Source organism: Pristis pectinata, chromosome 28 (genome assembly GCF_009764475.1).
Source record: "Pristis pectinata isolate sPriPec2 chromosome 28, sPriPec2.1.pri, whole genome shotgun sequence".
Lineage (NCBI taxonomy): Eukaryota > Metazoa > Chordata > Chondrichthyes > Rhinopristiformes > Pristidae > Pristis > Pristis pectinata.
Genome location: NC_067432.1, coordinates 20,427,746 through 20,447,064, shown reverse-complemented (window position 1 = coordinate 20,447,064; position 19,319 = coordinate 20,427,746). Strand labels below are relative to the sequence as shown.

Here is a 19,319-nt window from a genome sequence, read left to right as displayed (position 1 = left end):
ATATGCAACCAACACAAAATTTTGTGATGAGCTGTCTATCTGCCACACCTAATGTAAGAAATAATGACTGAAATCATTTCTTGTCCATACTTGTTTGAATGGACCAAAAGGAGAAAAACAATGTCAGGGCAACAGGGCATGTTCAGAACAGCATAAAACAGGTCCATGGTTATTGGTAGATTGGATATTGAAGTGACATTTAACATGATACTGTATACAAACAGTTCTGAACATGCCAATAAGAAAATAATGGAAGTGTTACACTTTAAGTAATCAGTCAAAACTTTGCATGGAGGACTGTGAAGAACAACTTAGTCGGGTAAAATTAATGCTTATGCATTCTAGAGTCCTGACCAGAAGCAGTCTCTCATGGTGAAGGATGACTTGCTTCCATTCCAGTTCTCTAGGTGTTGAAGTGACTGATAAGGCTTGTGCAGGATCTGCAGAGTTTGCCATTGATTGGATAGGAGTTGCTCGATGGAGTGGTGAATGGGTTGTTTTGGAGGCTCAGCACTCCTTCTCCCATTTTTCTTTGGCTCTTCATCCTCTTTTCAGAGGCTTGAGGGACTTAGCCTTCCCAGACACTCTTCTCCATTTTGAACACTGATGCATCAGGGATTCCCATGAACTAATGAAGATGCTTTTCCAAGAAGGCTTTAAGGACATCCTTGAAGTGTTTCCTCTGTCCTCCTGGAAATCTTTTGCTGTGCCCACTTCAGGAGTCTAATGTCAAGAATGTGGACAATGTGACCCACCCAGTAGGGATGTCTGGGTGTATTTAGAGCCTCACTTCTGGGGATATTGGCCAGAGAGAGAAAGGATTGAAGTTACCCCACTGAAGGTGGAAGATTTTTCAGAAAGAGTGCTGTGACGTGCCTGATTTAGGTTGTCCATGTTTCCAAAGCACAAAGGAGTGCAGAGACCACAAATAGAAAAAATGTGCTGCCTTGGTGAAGCAGCCAGCATAATCAAAGACCACACCCATCCGGGTCATTCTCTCTTCTCTCCTCCCCCATCAGGTAGAAGATACAGGAGCCTGAGGGCACATACCACCAGGCTCAAGGTCAGCTTCTATCCCACAGTGATAAGACTATTGAACGGTTCCCTTGTACAATGAGATGGACTCTTGACCTCACAATCTACCTTGTTTGACCTTGTACCTTATTGTCTACCTGCAATGGACATCCCTTTAGCTGTGACACTTTACTCTGCATTAATTGTTTTTACCCTGTACTACCTCAATGCACTCTGTACTACTTCAATGCACTGTGTAATGAATTGATCTCTACGAACAGTATGCAAGACGAGATTTTCACTGTACCTCGGTACGTGACAATAATAAACCAATACCAATACCAAAATTCATGACACCATTAGACTCATCCTGTCCGCGTTGGACAAATAAATGCTACTCAACATAATCCCACCTTCCTTCATTGGGTCAGTAGTCTTGCAGGTCACAGCTCTTCAAGAACACATCTAGGCACTTTAAGTGTGAATGAAGGTTTCTGCTCCCACACCCTTTTCAAGCAGGGAGTTCCAGATCCCTGCCACCCTCTGGGTTAAAAAGATTTTTACCTCCCTACTAATCCTTTTACCAGTTTACCTTTTACTAAATCGATGCCCTTGGTTTTTGATCCCTCTTCTGTGGAGAATGGATTCTGTTTACTCTTTTGAGACCTCTCAGAATTTTATACACTGCTGTTAACTCTTCCAAGGCAAACAGCTCCAGTTTGTCCAATCTCTCCTACTAATTAAAATGTTCCAGGCCCTGGCAACAAAGGTGAGGCTCCTAGGCCTTGTTAAGATGAAGACTGGTCAGTTCAGGATGGTTGAGGCACAGGGGTCACTGTAGTTCTTTACCTTTATTCTGTGTAATTGTCCATACTTTGGATGAGTTTGGAGGTGGAGTAGTTGGTGTCAGTGCTCAAGGCCGTGTGACCAATGAATATCGAAGGAGACAATCAGAGAGTTGTGGACACAGCCCAGTGCGTCATGGAAACCAGCCTCCCCTCCATGGACTCTGTCTTTACCTCTCGCTGCCTTGGTGAAGCAGCCAGCATAATCAAAGACCCCACCCACCTGGGTGATTCTCTCTTCTCTCCTCTTCCATCAGGCAGAAGATACAGGAGCCTGAGGGCACACAGCAACAGGCTCAAGGACAGCTTCTATTCCCATTGTGATAAGACTATCAAAGGTTCCCTTATGCAATGAGATGGACTCTTGACTTCACAATCTACCTTGTTGTGACCTTGCACCTTATTGTCTACCTGCACTGCACTTTCTCTGTAGCTGTGTCACTTTACTCTGTACTGTTATCATTTTTACCTGTACTACCTCAATACACTCTGTACTAACTCAATGTAAATGCACTGTGTAATGAATTGACCTGTACGATCGGTATGCAAGACAAGTTTTTCACTGTACCTCAGTACAAGTGACAATAATATTACCAATGCCAAATAATCAGAAAGGCTAACTGAGTGTTTAGCTTTATAAGTGGAGAGACAGAATATAAAGGGAGGCTTTGCAATAGCTGTGCCAAGTCCTTGTTGGACTGACTGGAATAGTGTGTGCATTTCTGGGCACTACATTGTACCATGGTTAGATTGGACCTGGAGGTCTGAGTTCAATCCTGATGCACGTTTAATGTTGCCAGGGTGGTAGATTACAAAATGTACAATAAAATTCTGATAATCCACCATACAACGATTCGGAGATCATAATGGCTCATCAGTGCTGGTGCCTGTTCTCCTTTTCACTCACCAGGTCCTGGTTCTCATGCTCCCTTGAAGTTCATTTGGTTCTGTTTCCTGCACTCCCTTAAAACTTGTAGAGATTTTGCTTCTCTGTGCTGCCTTTAAACTTGTTGGGTTCACTAGACAGGTCATCATTCTATTGTGTAGCATCTTTAAAAAAAAGTGAATTGAAGTATAAACAGGAATTATATCCGATAGGAAAATCTACCAGTCCTGTATTCCCTGGAGTGCAGAAGGTTAAGATATTTTGATCTTAGTTTTAGGATTTTAAAAAGGAATTAATAGATAAGGCAAAACCTTCTCCATTGCTGGGTGAATTTGAGACAGGATGACATATCTTTAAAATAAGAGCTATTCCAGTTCGGGGAACATTTCTTGCTTTACAAATTGGCGGGTGTGGAACCTCAATAAAAAGCAGCTGATGCCAGTTTTATCAATGATTTCAAACTGAGAGATTTTCGACTACTTGAGGTAGTGCAAGGATTCTGAGCAAAGGCAAAGCACAGATCAGCTCTAATTTGGCAGAAGGCAGCTGAGGAACTGAAATGGGCTACTGGTCTCCTGGAATGTTCAATAGAACACACACAGTGAGATTCGTTTGTTATTCCCCTGATTTATTGTTAGAGTGGGACTTGGCTGCTTTATTTAAGCTTGATTGAACGCATGTTTCTGTTGAAGGTATCATGAGACGGTGAGATGTAACTGCATGGTCCTAACAGTCCAACTAAGAAGGAATCCTGATGCAGAGTCTCGACCTGAAACGTCGACAATTCTTTCCCCCTGCAGATGTTGCTCGACCCGCTGAGTTCCTCCAGCACTTTTTATGTATTGCCCCAGATTCCAACATCTGCAGATTTTTTGTGTCTCCGAGTTCCTCCAGCAATTTTGTGTTAAATCCCATACTTGTGGCCAAAATAACGTTCACGATTTAGGTGTAAAGAAACACTTTTATCTTTGATCTTCCTGGTATTTTTAGCAGACCAGAAATCTTCTCTGATAGGTGCAATTTTCAGGGCGTCTTGTGCACAATCAGAGTGTGTCCACCCTCCCCAGGAGGATTTAACCCATTACATTCTCATCGTCACGTTTGATACAACACGCTTGGGGGTGGAACCAGTACTGGTGAGAGCTCAGTACGTTTGGTATCTGAAGGACGATGAGTGAACGGGGTCTGTCCATTCCACCCATCCCATCCGCCCTGGGTGCTGCAAAGGGCGTGGGGTCCTGAGACTTGCCCATTGCCCGCGTTTGCTGGAGAGCACGTACTCCGGTTTCATTCTCTCAGCTCCACCCGCGGTGGCACCACGAATATCAGACTGACCGCGACAGGGGGCGGGGGAGCGGCGTAGTCTCTCCAACTGGCGTGAACGCCGAGCAAGTTCCGCACTGTCAGTAGGTGCCGGGGCTGGTGCGCAGCTCCCGGATCCCACGCCCGGGTACGCCGGCTGTCTGCAACTCTCTCCCGAAGTTTGGGAAACGCTGTCCTCGCGGATTTCACCCGGGGCCGGACCCCCATAGATGGACCAACAACTTCTGCTGTTTTAAGTAGAAACACCTCCGGCGGTCAGACACTGCGAGTTTAAAGGACTGAAGGCTCAGTCGGATTAAACTGCTAACGTTTAGTTTTTCTCCCTCCCCACAGCCGAGAGAAACTGGTCCATTTCCACCAGCAGATCCGCGCAGTTCCCGACCATGATCTGTGGCAGCAGTACGAGGAACTGATTTACGGGTTGATTAAGGACGGCAGGATTCAAACCATGGAGACCGATAATCTGGAACTGGCACTGAAAAGGTAAGGGCCAGTGATGGGTTAACTCCACTTCTGTTGCTTAAACTTTTTAACTTAAAGTGAGCATTAAAAGTTTAACAGGAACGTGAGCAGGTGTTTTGGTTTAACTTGAGCTCGAATTGATGCTTCTGAGTTGTAGTGGTTAACTTCAAATTGATTTCAATATGTTTGTGGGTCATCTGCCGGGGGAAATGGATGGTCAGCATTTCGGGTGAGACTCTCCATCTGGACTGGTGAAGGGACCAAATGAAGGGTCTTGACCCAGAATTATCCACCGTCCATTTCCCTCTTAAGATGCTGCTCGATCCGTTGAGTTCCTTCAGTGGTTTGTTTTTATTTTGCTTCAGATTCCAGTGTCTCTTGTGTTTCTGTTAAAATGTCTGCCTTTGGTCAATTCTCCCTCACCATGTAACCTATTTTTAATGAACATTGCTTTTATGCTACTATGTGTGTGTCTCTCTCTTTACCAAACAAAGCCCCTGTGATATGGTTAAGTGTACTGTGACTTAGTACATAAGAAATAGGAGCAGGGGTGGGCCAAATGTCCTCTTCAGTCTGCTCTCCATTCATCGAGATCATTGCTAATCTTAAGCCTCCGTGCCATTTTCCAGCACTATCCCCAAATCCCTTGATTTCCTTGAGAGATTGCCTGCTGCTAAGTTGTAATGTGGTTTACTTGTGACATCTTGCAACAATGTACTTCATGTGGCACTTTTTATAGTAATCGTGACGTTAACCAGGAGTCTTGTAGGACAACTAGTCCATTATAGCCTGATACCTTGTCGAAGAAATGTTTACAGGCAATTTGAGGAAATCAGTAATTGAAGTGATGATGACTGACTGAGTTAGCCCCAAGGGCCAGTTTGATTTGACTCAAGTAAAATGGTTATGTCGTTGCACAGGTGGGGTCATGCAGCCTTCAGCCCACTGAGTCTGTGCTGATATCAAGCATCCATTTTGTACTAACCCCATTTTATTCTCCCCACATTCTCACTATTCCCCACTCTTTCAATTCTACTGCTCACCTGCACACTAGGGGCAAATTACAGTGGTCACCAACCCGCACAATTTTGGCACGTGGGAGAAAACTGGAGACCTGGAGGAAACCCCTGTGCTCACAGGGAAAATACGCAAACTCCATGCAGAGAGTACCTGAGGTCAGGATTGAACCTGGGTCTCTGGAGCTGTGAGGCAGCAGCTGCACCACTGTGCCACCTTAATATACTGACATTAGCAAATTGTGGTGCATTCTGGTTTGGAAATTTCTTTAGCTGTCTATGAAACAACTTGGTGATTACTGAAGTACCTTTTACTCAGACTGCTGTAATTAAAGCATATCCAGTTTAGGCTTCAAGCCTCCATTCCATTCTTAGGCTGACATTCCAGTGTGGAACTGAGGGAGCTCAGCATTGTCAGAGGTCCTGCTTTTTCAGATGAGATGTTACACAAGAGTCCTGCCAGTTTCCTAAGATAGACCTAAGATTCTGTGCTTTTCTTTAAATTTAAAAAAATATTTTTATTTACAGCATGGTAACAGGCCCTTCCGGCCCAACGAGTCTGCGCCACCCATTTTAAACCCAAATTAACCTACCCGTATGTCTTTGCAATATGGGAGGAAACCCATGCAGACACAGGAGAATGTACAAACTCCTTGCAGACAGCGATGGGAATTGAACCCCGATCGCTGGCGCTGTAATAGCGTCGCGCTAACTGCTACGCTATCGTGTCGCTCCTTAATATAACTCTCCTAATCAAAGTTACAAAGAAATTATTAACTTCTGATCAAATTGATGTTTGTAGGAGCTTGATGTCAGCCAACTGGCATAACATTAGTGCTGAAAGCCAGAATGTTTTGATCATGCATGAACAAACACTTCTTTGACACGGGGTTTTTGTGGAAGTATTTCAATTTGGACTAAAGATTGAGGATAAATGTAAATTAATAAACTGTTCACTAAGCTGCTGCTTTTCCTGTTCTGTTAAAACCCTTGGATTATAATTAGTAGGATCCTTTGTGTTTAAAAAAAAATGTTGAACTGTGAAGATTGGACATGCTCGGGTTATTGTGTTCATGGGTGATGTGTGTTATGGTGCATCATAGGGCCACATGCAGAATAGAAATGCAGTCATTGATTGCATTCATTTTAAGCTATCAGCAAGAGTTTTATGAGACTGCATTGGGTCAGACAATGTATTACAGAAAGCCCAGATATATTGGCCAGACTGACTCTCAGTGTAACATCTAAATCTCAATGTGCCAAATCATGCTGTGTCTGGTCAGTGATTCAAAAGGGAACTACTGATGTTCAACTTTTCCCTTGCGAGGAAGTCGCAGACCCTGAGTTCATGATGCTAAGTGATGGATGCCGATACGTCATTTGCTTCACTCTGTCGTTGGTCTCCGTGTGCAGTCCAGAGGTGAAGCCCTTCTGCAGCATTAAAGCCAAATGCTGGAAATGCCCAGCAAACAGGAGCACCTGTGGAAAGAAAAACGGAGCCAACCCTTTGGACCAGCACCGATTCTCTTCCCACAGCAGCTGGCTGGCTTTTTTTTTTAAAGTTTTTTATTTCGGGTTACCAGCATCTGCATTTTTTTATATATTAATTCCCCAGAATATAATGGGGAGTAATAACAGAATCTGCTGGAAATACTCAGCAGGGCAAGCAGCATCTTTTGGAGGGAGAAACAGAACAAATGTTTTGGGTCAATAACCTTTCATTATACTGAGGAATCTTCCTCCTGTGATCCTGTGCCATGCAGATGGTGCAACACCACATTTGTTTCAGTAGGCATTCTCTGCCTGGAGAATGTGGAAGGCAAGTTTAAATATTATTTACTAATGATTTAATTGATTAAATTTTAATTTTCATTAAAATTAAACAAATTAAAAACAGTATTTGAATGCCTGTGATATGGAAAGATTTTTAAAATTCATGGTGAGAGGATTCTTGGCTCCTTTTTGCCAAGAGATGAAGCTCCTTTTCCAGCTTTGCCTTTTGCCAAAGACAGTCAGGGCCAGACCTCAGTCGTACATTGTCTGATTCCTCTTTGCCTTGCTGCATGCCCACCAGGTGTGGAGGGGCAGCTCGATTGGTCCTTTGCATCCAGCCCAGGTAGGTGAGGGAAGGTGGTGATTTTTTGCTCCAAGAGCCTGGGCCAAAAGAAAAACTTACACTCGTTTGTGGAAAGTTACCTTTTTGGTTTCGAGCTCGCTTTTTATTCCCCTATTTCCTTATGGCAAAGAAGGAGGCCATTTAGCCCATTGTGTCTGTACCAACTTGCAGAGCAATCTCATTCCCTCTACTAATCGTCCCTGTAATCTTTTCTCACCATATTTACATCAACTCTCCCAGTTTCTACTGCTCGCCTATACCCTGGGCCAATTTACAGTGGCTGATTAACTTGCCAAAGTACACACCTTTGGGATGTGGGAGGAAACTGGAGCACCAGGGGAAAACACACATTCATGTGGAGAATGTGCAAATTCCACACGTGGCATTGGAGGTTGCTGAAATTGAGTGGCAGCAAATCTACTAGCTCACCTCTTTATTCGGGCTATCTCCCCTCTACTCTTTCAGTCCAGATGAAGGGTCTCAACCCAAAATGTTGACCATCCATTTCCCTTCATGGATGCTGCCTGACCTACTAAGTTCCTCCAGCAACTTGCTTGTTGCTCCAGATTCCAGCATCTGTGGTCTCGTGACTCCTAACTCTACTAACTGTCCCACCATACCACCCAAATTTGAATAGACCTCGTCTGTAAGTTGTATTGAAACTTAAAGAAATGAGATTAATACAAATGGGTTTTTGATGATCAATGTGGATTTGGTGAGCCGAGGATTTTTTTTCTCCCGTGTGTATGACTCTGAATAATTAGGAAGGGTCTTGACAATTTGTCAATTATGGAGAGGATATTTCAGTTCGTTGAAGAATTCGGATCTAAGAGTCACTTTTTTAAAACTTAAAGCGGTTGCCCATTTAAGATTGAGGTGACGTAATTTAATTTTCTGAGGGTTGTGAATCTTTGGAACTTCCTCAAAGGGTGGTGAAAGAAATGTCTTTTGAATATTTTGAGGCAATGATAAATAAACTCATGAAAAGCAAGTGGATAGAAGTTTACTGGGGTAGGCAGAAAGCAGATTTGAGATTGCAGTCAGTTCAGCCTTGATCTGACTGAATGGTGAAGCAGCTTTGTTGGGCCAAGGGACCTGTTCCTCTCCTAACTGGTATATTTGACTGGTTGCAATAACTGTATGAAGCTTGGAGGCTTTGTCTTGCAGAGCTAATTTTATGTGGTCTTCAGTTTAAAGGTCTATGATGAAGAATAGTCATAGTAAATTTTTTGAGGATGACACTGTCCCATCCCATATCTTTGTTTAATCATTTTCCTGCATTGGAGCAGTTTGAATGGTCTTTGCATGTTTCTTGCTGGCAAAGTAACTTTAAATCGGGTGAAGTGGATGACAGCTGCAAATGATCACGTCAAGGTCGCCCACAATGATCTTGCGTTAGAAGTGCCTTGAAGCCAAAAGAATAAACAGTCACTAAATATGTTACAGCTAAGAGCTTGGAAGATACTCTTGCAAGTGATAATTCACTCATTCGATAGGCCAAAGATCTACATGATCAAAACAAATTCTGCAGAAGTTTGGCTGCTGCATCCTGTTAGTAATAGATTGTAAATACCCAAAATGTATACTTACTGAATTATAAACCTTTCTATGTAAAACAATGTCACCGTGTTTAATACCAATAATGAGGCCTGAAAGATGTGATTTCTTTAAACCAATTTTTTTTAACTTCTACCATTTGTGATTCTAGAGGATTTAATTTTCTTTCCCACTTTTTGTAGACTGCTGCCTTCCCTTAAAGTTCCCACTTCAATGTTTCATTGCGGTCTTATTTTAGACTGCTCGAAAAGCAGAGCTGAATAGAATGAACAGTAATTGAAAGGGAAATGTTAAACAGAGTGCTTCAAATAATGCACAAATCTATGAACCTCCCTGAAGAATAAGTGATTATGCCCCTGTATCGGTTCAGCTGTGAATTTTTAGAATGATGAATAATTATTTCTGAGTCATTGCAATTGTATTCTATAATTAAGCATTCCTCAGGGTTCAAAAGAATTGGGCTTCCTACTTCTATCCTATGAAAATTATTTCCAAGTTTTTAAAAGCATGAATGGCTTATGGCAAGTGAGTTCCAAAGTAAACTTTATATGGAGGGTTTTTACCAACCCCTCCACCCATTAATGTTCTACCTGTAAAGTGTCTGAACCTGGATCCCAAAGCAGCTGCTTGCTTTGGGTGTTAGCCCCCTATTAATTGGAAATCTCCTTTCTGTGATCCAGGTTGCAGGGCACAGGCTTCGGGGCAGTGGAGGAGCTGAGGACCAACAAAGGAAGCCTGGAGTTATTTTTCTGTGCCTGCATGAGGAGCAGTGATGAACCACCTGAGCTCAAAAGTACAGCACAGAAACTAGCCCTTTTGACCACCTTGTCCATGCCAATTGTGATGTCTATCTATGCTAATCCCATTTACCAGCATTAGACCTGTATCCCTCTGTCTTTCCAAATCCCTTTTCAAATGTTGTAATTGTATCTGCTTTTATCATCACCCCTGCCAGCTCATTCCAGATAACCACCACCCTGTGTGGGGGAGAAACCAGCTCCTCAGATCTCCTTTAAATTTCTCCCTTCTCACCTTAAACCTGTGCCCTCTAGTTCTAGTCTCCTGCCCTGGGAATAAGATTATCTATCCTCAGAGTTTTATACACCTATATGAGGTTATCTCTCAGTCTCCCACATTCCTGTGAGAATAAACCCAGCCTAAACAGTCTCACCTTATAATTACAGTCTTCCATTCTAGGCAAAATCCCGGTCAATCTCTTCTTTACACTGTCTTGCTACCACATCCTTCCTGCAGTGTGGTGACCAGAACTGTACACAGTACTCCGTGAGGTCCAACCAATGTTTTGTACAGCTGATGTCAAACTCCACAATGCTGTGCAAAAATAGACCTTTTATTAGTTACTGTTTTAATGACCAAAAGCAAATTCTAGATGGCTCCACGTATAGGGAGGATAGGTGTTTTAATTAGTAGTTTTGCTTGCTAATGAGGAGAAGGTTGAATTGTAGACTCTGGTGTGAAGGGATTAAAGGGATTGCAAACATGATTGGATGGGTATCAATTGCTGCAGGGAACAGATGCCCTTGCCTGTTTGAGAGCACTGTTTGGATTTGATTAGCCTGCTAAACATGGGCAGTGTGGGGGTTTTGTTTGTTCCTCCTCCTAATAATAGAGGTAACTATGAGTTGAGGATGAAGTCTACTGTAAATGATATTCCGTTCCTATTGATTTAAAATAGCTCGGTGGATTGATTTTTTAGTTTTGTTTCACTGCAGTACTGATCCATCTGTTTGAAAGACTGGAAAATTGTGTATGAGTTTACACTATCAGGTTTGTGTAAATGGGGGCTTTATGTTACAGCATGCTGGGCCAGACTATTACATGACCACACTGGGGTGTAAAGGTAAACTTCTAATGACATTACTTGGGATCCACTTTCAAGTGATGTTGAAGCCAAAAGGTTGTCTTGAACAGAACTGAGATTTGTAACAAGCAATGGTTGTGATATCCTGCTTCTGATGTCTGTATTTTTGCCACTAGAACAAAGAGATATTGTAAGAAAAAAGGTATAACCACGTGGGTTAACATGCTGTCTGTGTGGGTGTAGGCATCCTGAAAACTTTATGAATGCATTTATTCTTGAGAGTGAGAATGTAAAAGTCTCTTGGATCAGCTGTGTTTACTGGGATTGAGGAGGAGGTTCCTTAGCTGTCACTTGTATTCCATTGAGCCTTGCATTAATTTTCTATTGAAGTTGGAAAAAGTTCATTTAAAGTTGGGTTGGTGCTTCACTGCTGTAACGAGAGCTTAAATGGTAATACACTGCGTAGTGGTTTGGTGAGCTTTTTCAGGTAATAATTAAACATTGTTTTGTACACATGATCACCAGTTTAGTCATCTGTATAATTTTTCAAAGAAAGACTGAGTTTGCAATGCTATAGAGGGGCACAGGTTGTTTTAAATTTCCTATAAACAATGGTACATGCCAATCGATGATCTCATTGTAGGACTGAAGCAATGGCTGAAGTACGACTGTCTGAAATGGAAGAAGACCTGCAACAACAAACTACAAGACTGGAGCAGAAAATCCGTAATGAGGTGAGATCCATGTGTTGGGAATGTGCATTCTGTGCCAATTCCTGGATATGTAAATGGTTGGGGTAATCACTAATTACTGCCCCACGGCCTGAAAATGTACAAGAATGATGTTACATAAACACTTAGTGCTCCAATTAAATTTTGTGGGCGGTGAAAAGTTCCAAGGAATAGTATGATATCACCTCTTTTGCCAGTTCAACTTTTTCCCCTTTTGGTTTCATTGACTCTTGGTTGTACTCACATCGGCCTTCCTCTGACTCAAGTAACTGAATGTTCCTTTGCAAACCCAGCAAGCATATTATTGGATTATGAGGAAAATCAAAGATTAATCTGATACATAATGTCCATGACCAGATTCTTAAGCCAACATTATATGGAAAACTTTAATGCGTTTAAAATCAAATCCAGAGCACTTGCAGCAAAGGAACCCTTTCATCTCATTGTGCTGGTTCTGATTCTTTGAAAGAGCTATCCAGTTAGTTCTTTGGTCTGGGACAAGATGGATGAACCATTGTGGAACAGGACTGGCCCTTTGGCCCTTGATGTTCTGCCGAACTAACTAAACCAATGACTCCTAATTAATCTAATCCCTCTTCCCCACACATTGACCATATCCCTCCCTTCTCTGCATATTCATGTGCCGATCTAAGAGTCTCTTAAATGCTCCTATGCTATCTGCCTCTACCACCAGGCCCGCACTGCTCTGTGTAATTTAAAAAAAATAAAAACTTGCCTTGCACATCTCCTTTTGTACCTTTTTCCCCCCTCTCAATTTAAATATATGCCCTCTGGTGCTAGACATTCCAATCTTGGGGGAAAAGATAACTTGGTTGTCTACTCTACTCTATGTTGCACATAATTTTATAAACTTCTATCAAATCTCCCCTCGGCATCTGTCACTCTAGAGAAATCGGCCCCAGTTTGTCCAGCCTCTCCTCATAACATAGTTCTCCAAACCAGGCAGTATGCTGGTAAGCCTCCACATCCTTCCTATAGTGAGGTGACCAGAACTGAACACAATACTCAATGTGGCCAACCAGAGTTTTTTAAAAGCTGTAACATAACTTCCTGCCTCTTGAACTCAATTGCCTCATCTAATGAAGACAAGCATGCCATACACTGTCTATACCACCTATCAACCTGTTTGGCCACTTTCAGGAAGCCATGTGTCTGGACCCCAGGATCCCTCTGTTAAGGGTCCTGCATTAACTGTGCACTCTCCCTTTATGTTGGATTTCCCAAGGTGCTGCACCTCACACTTGCCTGGATTAAACTCCATCTGCCACTTCTCTGCCCATATCTCCCATTGATCTATCCCGTTGTATCCTTTGGCAATCTTTCTATGAAATCCACAATGCTGCCAATCTTTGTGTCGTCTGCAAACTTGCTGACCCACCCTACACATTTTCATCCAACTCATTTATATATGTGACAAACAACAGAGGTCTCAGTTCAGATCCCTGCAGAACACCTCTAGTCGCAGACCTCCATCCAGAATAAGATCCATCCACCATTACCCTCTGTTTCTATGGACAAGCAATTTGGATCCAATCAGCCAAGTCACCCGTGGATCCCATGCATCTTAATTTTCTGGATGAGCCTACCATGTGGGACCTTGTCGAATGCCTTACTAAAATCCATTTATACAACATCCGCTGCTCTACTTTCAATCACTTTTGTTACCTCCTCAAGACTGAATCAGATTAGTCAGACGTGACCTGCCATGCACAAAGTCATGCTGACTATCCCTGATTAGACCATGCTTCTCCAAATGCCCATAGATCTAATGGATTAGAATCCTCTCCATTAGTTTCTTTACCACTGATGTGAGACTCGCCGGTCTATGATTTCCAGGATTAAACCTTGTGCATAATGTCAGTTCAGATCCCACTTAAAACCATGGTTTGTCAACAGCAATGTGGTGAGAGAGATTCAGTGATGTTTTAGTTCCTAGTGCACTCAACCCTGGAACTGGTTTTATTTATTGATGATGTTCACATGAACGTGAAATAGGACTAATGCAGATAATCTGGCCCTTTCAACCTGCTCTACCATTCAGTGAGATCTTTCACTTCAACTCCACCTTCCCAACCTCCCACCCTGTCCCCATATTACTCCTAGTTATTTTGAAATCTGTCAGTCTCTCAAGAACTGAGCATCTACAATCTCTGGGATGGAGAATTACTAAGATTTACATTCCATTAAGTGAAGACATTTTGTTTCATCTCAAACACAAATGGCAGACCTCTTATTCTGAGTGACCTGTATTCTAGACTCCCCAGCCAAGTAAAGTAATCTCCAACCTTGTTCAGCCCATTAAGAATTCTTAATCTTTCCCATCTGAGCCTGACTAACTGAGCAATGCTTCTAAGAAATTTCCTGGGATTAAGCAGTTTCAAATAACTTGTCATTCAAATCAAAGGAAGTGCCAAGTGACAGTCTTGTGAACTATTTATTTTATTTCAATTGACTAGCACAGCATCTTTCTTTCAACCTGGTGAAAGGAAGGTGCAGAAAAAAACAACTACAGAATTGGAAACACTCAGCAGGTCGGACAGCATCTGAGGAGAGTTACTGTTTTCATTGTATGTCAAAACTGAACAAGTGTGAAGTGAATTTTTTTCTAGCTTCTCATGGCCAATTCGAAAAGTCAATGCCATGTAAGTATTTGGAAAAAATACTTCCTGTATAATTAAACAATTTGAGGTTGGAAGAGGAGGGTGAGTCAGATCTCAAACATTTATTGTCCTTTATGTAAAACTTAGCCTTGCAACATGCTCAGTTTGAAGTAATCTTTGTATCGGTTCAGTTGCTCAACAGCTTCTTAATTTTTTTATCCTCATTTACTGGAGAAATGTGACAAAAGCAAACTGTTTATCCACTCCTTGATCCTCGAAGCTTACTGTTTGAGTCTTGTCAATTTCTAGGAGCAGCAGAAACTTGAAGCAAAAGCAGCAGAAATGCAGAAACACCACGAGGCTGAGATTGCCGATCTACAGGCAGTTGTCGACCGGATGAAAAAGGTACTTCAACATGCCATGTTTCAAAGAATGTGGTTGGTTGTCAATTAGTCTCCATCTGTTCTTTACAAAACATTTTGTTTTAGACACCACTTAAAAGCAACATCTTAAATTTTATTCATTTTTAAACTTGCTGTTTTGGTTTTTAGTATTTTATCTAGAATTGCAGGTTTGGGTCAAGAGGGTGGAAAAAATAATCTACTTCTGAGCAGATTAATGTAAAATACTCCACTTACACCATTTAAAATAAACACAGGACGTGCAAAGCAATGTATGTCAAAGCCACCTTTGGTCTGTAAGTATGTATAATCTCTGACACGCCTATAAAGGAACATTTTTGGATTTGTGTACAATTCAATGAAACCTTAATTGCTACTGAGGGTAATATGTAAATGTGGACGTACTCATCTTCCAAGTATTACAGCTGGCAAACTGACCCAGATGTGACTTGTGTAAATGTTACATTGGTTATACCTGTTATTATATTATAAATTTATTGCATGGAATTTTGAGCACAGGAATTGGCCACCAGTTCACTCTGCTACTATATTGCTTCATTTCATAATTTCAACAGGTAGCCTTTGTCAAATTAAAACGCACTATTTTGTTCAATTTTACGGATGTATTTGTAGATTATATTTGTATTAAGATATTTGTGTAGAGTAACAATACTAAATGGATTTAGCAATAATACAGCTTTTATAATTGTAGTTGTATCCAAATGACAAAGTCATCTAAGTTCACAAATGCTCTTTCCACCATAAAATTCTATATTAGTATTTAACTGCTGATTTTCTGATGAAATAATAGCGCATGGACAATTTTTATACCTGTTGGTGTTGCTTCAAGATATTGGATAAGTTTGGGGAGTGGATGATTGTGACATCATTAGCTTTGCTTCATTCCTTACTCTCTGCCTTTTCATCTGATTAACTGCAGAAGCAGTGTAACATTCCAAGTCAGTATTCAACCCTGACCGGTGACGTTCCACAAATATTATTTATGCATCTGAAAAGAACTACTTTTTATAAATCACTGTGTTTTAGCAGGTGTAATTCATGCCTGTCTCTGGATTTTGCACTTTAAGTGGAATGTTAAGGGTGTGGAGAGAGTGAAATGGATATTTACTAAAAGATATCGAGCATGAAAGACCAATTATATAGAGACCAGAGAAGCTGGGATTGAACTGCAGAGCTGAGATGGTGAAAGGAAATCTAATACGTGACTAAAATTCTGGAGAGTCTTTTTGATTAAGATAATGGGGAGATGCTCTGAAGTTTTGTTAACTATATGATAGCTTTCAATGCCAGCTGTTTTAAAACTATGGTATTGATGAGAGTTTTATTTTTCAATTTTGTGGTGGTTAATCATTTGGGATGCACTATCTGAAAAGGCAGTAAAAGAAGATTAAATAATAACTTTGGGTGTATACTTAAAGGGAGAAGGCGGCTGTAGGGAAAGAGCAAAGGAGTGGACTAATTGGATTCCTTTTGGCTGACTGAAGCCTCATGATTGCACGGATTTTCCCCGCCCCCATCTACACCACTGTAAAAAAAAATGCATTTAATGAAAATAATTAAAATCCAGCAGGCAAGCACTGTATCTAAAGTGTGAAATTTTGTAGCTGCTTTGATTAAACCTGTGAATAATTGACAGATTGTTAGATGGTAACGTCTTTTGTTGCTGTGTTCCCAAGCTTAATGAAGAGCTGTGGAATTCTAATTCTAAAGGGGATGTCTCGGCACTGAAAGAACAGTTGGATGAATTGACTCAGGTATGTATGTTTGTCTTGGTTTTTGCAACAATTAATTTATTTACTACAATCAATAGAATCCAAACAATCATTACTTAATGTCTGCAGTTGTTGATTCCTCATGGCCGATGGAGACTGTTCTACTGTGTTGATATTCTGTTGTCCTGGAAACCCTGTGGATTTCTAAAATTCCTTAATGTTAAGGAAACTTGAGTGATAAGTTTTGCAAGAAAGCAGAAATGTGCTTTTGAGTTGTTGTCCCTAAAGGAGGTTTGTCATACTGCTGAAAAAGAAAACCAATATTTGATTAGCAGTACAAATATGCAGAGCTTGTATTTGGCAGAGAACCAAGAAAACACTAAATCCAAAATTTGTTTTTTCTCCTTCACAATTAGTGGTGGAGCTGAATGGACAGATTATATCGGATGCATGTAATGTTTGGTAATGATACGGAGAGAAGTGGAGAAATTTCTCTCCAGGGATTTGTGATCTAGAATGCTTAACCTGAAAGAGTGGTGGAAGAAGATTCTGAGATCCCTTTCAAAAATGAATTGGATATGCACATGGAAAGGGTTATGAAGTAAGATCAGTGTGTGGGACTAATTGGAGCACTTTCAAAGAACCAACATGAGGGAGATGGGCTGAATATGCTTCTATTTAAATGCCAGCTTTGCTTACTGCTAAAGCCCACTACAAATTGAGTGGGAAGAGCAAATTGTTGAATTTCAAGACAATAGAAAAACTAAATTACTCCCACTTTCATCTAATTTGTTTGAAGTCCAAGAATTTAAAGGCCTCCCTTCTGACATTGTATTTAATGCTTTGGTTATGAAGGAGGTAACGGGTTGGCAATAAAATCAGTATTTCAGTGAGCCAGCTGAGATGCAATATGTGATCTAAATTGCAGTCTGACTGTACTTGTATTGTCTGGAATACTCAACAGGTGATGCAATTTGTGGAATGGTGTAGGCCAATCTCATTGGATCCAATCTTGTTTACCAACCTATCATTGTCTGACTAGTTATTTCCAGGTTCTGTAAATCTAAGAGTTCTGAGTTGTGATTAGCTCAGTTACTATATACCTATTGGTTAATTATAATTTTGGTGAAAATGCTAAATTAGCACAATTGTTCCCTGTTCGAGGAACACTTTTTTAAGCTGAGATGGTGCTGAGGTGGAATTTCATCCTCCCTCAAATGTGAATCCTTTGACTTCTGGGAGAGCTTTGGACACAGCTATGGCTTGAATATTTTCATGACCCAGATGGGCAAACTTTTGGTCTTTATGGAAGGTAAGGATTATCAGGAACAGTGAATGTTGAAGCCAAGAACCAGAATGTCATTTTGATTTGATGGTAGATAAGGGTTGAAGGGCCCAAGGACTACTCTGCTTCCATTTCTGTTGCAACAGATTCTTTGTGATTTCCCCCCCACCCCCACCTCCACAATGTTTGTTCAGTCTGTGAGGGAAAACATTTATACTCTGACCTGAATGTGCATTTGAGTAACCCCCTCCATCATGGATGGTCCAAACTGACACCCGTAGGCTACCAAACTCAAACAATTCAGCCCTATAATCTATTGCAAACGTTCTTGTTTGTTGTGTGGCCTATTTGAAGTTAGTGAGTCTGCAGGTTTGGAAGAGAGTTGTAGATCCAAGAGCTTAAGGAATATCAAAGCTTGTGATTACAAACTTGTGTGAGTAAAAATTTAACATGTGTCAAGTAACAAGTTTAAGTGCATGCTCCTTCTCTAATGTTTTCTTACTCTCCAAGTTTTGCACACAGTGCCCTTCTATACAAAATCTCAAGATGCCCCAAAACAAATATTCTTACAAATTGGTAATGGAGGAATTGTGGCAACCAACATTGTGCACAGCAAAATCACACAGCCAGATGATCTGACACAGTGATGTTTACTGAGGGATAATTACCATGGAGGATGCTGCCTTTTCAGACACTATTATAGTGGTGTCCATTCTCTACATCTGGGAAGTGCAGCACTCCCTCAATGTGGCATGGAAACATCAGTCTGGATTTGGTGCTCGATTTTTTTTTCTGGAGTGAGACTGGAAGCAATCTTTGCAGAGGGAGCCATGCGAGTTGAACCGCTATTAGCAGTAGCAGAGTTTTGTTCTATAACTGAATATTCATTTGCCGTAGGAAAATGAACACTTGAGAAGTTCCCTTCTGAAGAGCCAAACGGACATTTCTATTCTTGAAGCTACACTGGACAAAGTCAAAAATGAACTTTCTGATCATCAACAAGATCAGAGTCGGTAAATAAATAACTCTGATGTCAAATACATACTATAACTTCAATTTTATGTACCTGTCCATTGTATTTATTGTGGAATGTTGGTCTTCAAGGTGTTGTAATTATAACGGGGCAGATCTGCCCAACTTAAAAGGTACTTGGACAGATACATGGATAGGAAAGGTTTAAAAGGATATGGGACCAGCTTAGATGAGAATCTAGGTTGGCATGGACCAGTTGGGCAGAAGGGCCTGTTTCCGTACTGTATGACTTTAACTGATGTCAGTGCTTGTACTGGGATTTGTGCACACTTCCTTGTAGAAGTCCCAGCACTGGCCGTGAACAAAACTGGCATTGGCATCTCTTTATACCAAGTCTGGTCGCCTGTCCAAATGTTGTCTCCTCTGTCTCGATACCAGAATTTTCTGATTGACCTGCTTAAGGCACTAAAGGTGCTGTAAATTGTTGCACATGGTTTCAGTTGTATTTACTTTCCATGGGTCCTTTTGGAGAAAG

The 19,319-nt window shown here is 41.2% G+C and overlaps 1 protein-coding gene across 2 annotated transcripts in view; it reads left to right on the top strand.

The window, feature by feature from the left end:
• Positions 1–19,319, top strand: part of zgc:162879 (ras and EF-hand domain-containing protein) — a 59,595-nt gene that overhangs the window by 20,513 nt on the left and 19,763 nt on the right. For both annotated transcript variants that reach the window (XM_052040702.1, XM_052040703.1), the window contains exons 2-6: positions 4,402–4,551; positions 11,685–11,775; positions 14,703–14,798; positions 16,492–16,569; positions 18,710–18,825. In XM_052040702.1, coding sequence (XP_051896662.1) covers positions 4,402–4,551; positions 11,685–11,775; positions 14,703–14,798; positions 16,492–16,569; positions 18,710–18,825 — 531 coding nt within the window. The remainder of the gene's footprint in view (positions 1–4,401; positions 4,552–11,684; positions 11,776–14,702; positions 14,799–16,491; positions 16,570–18,709; positions 18,826–19,319) is intronic.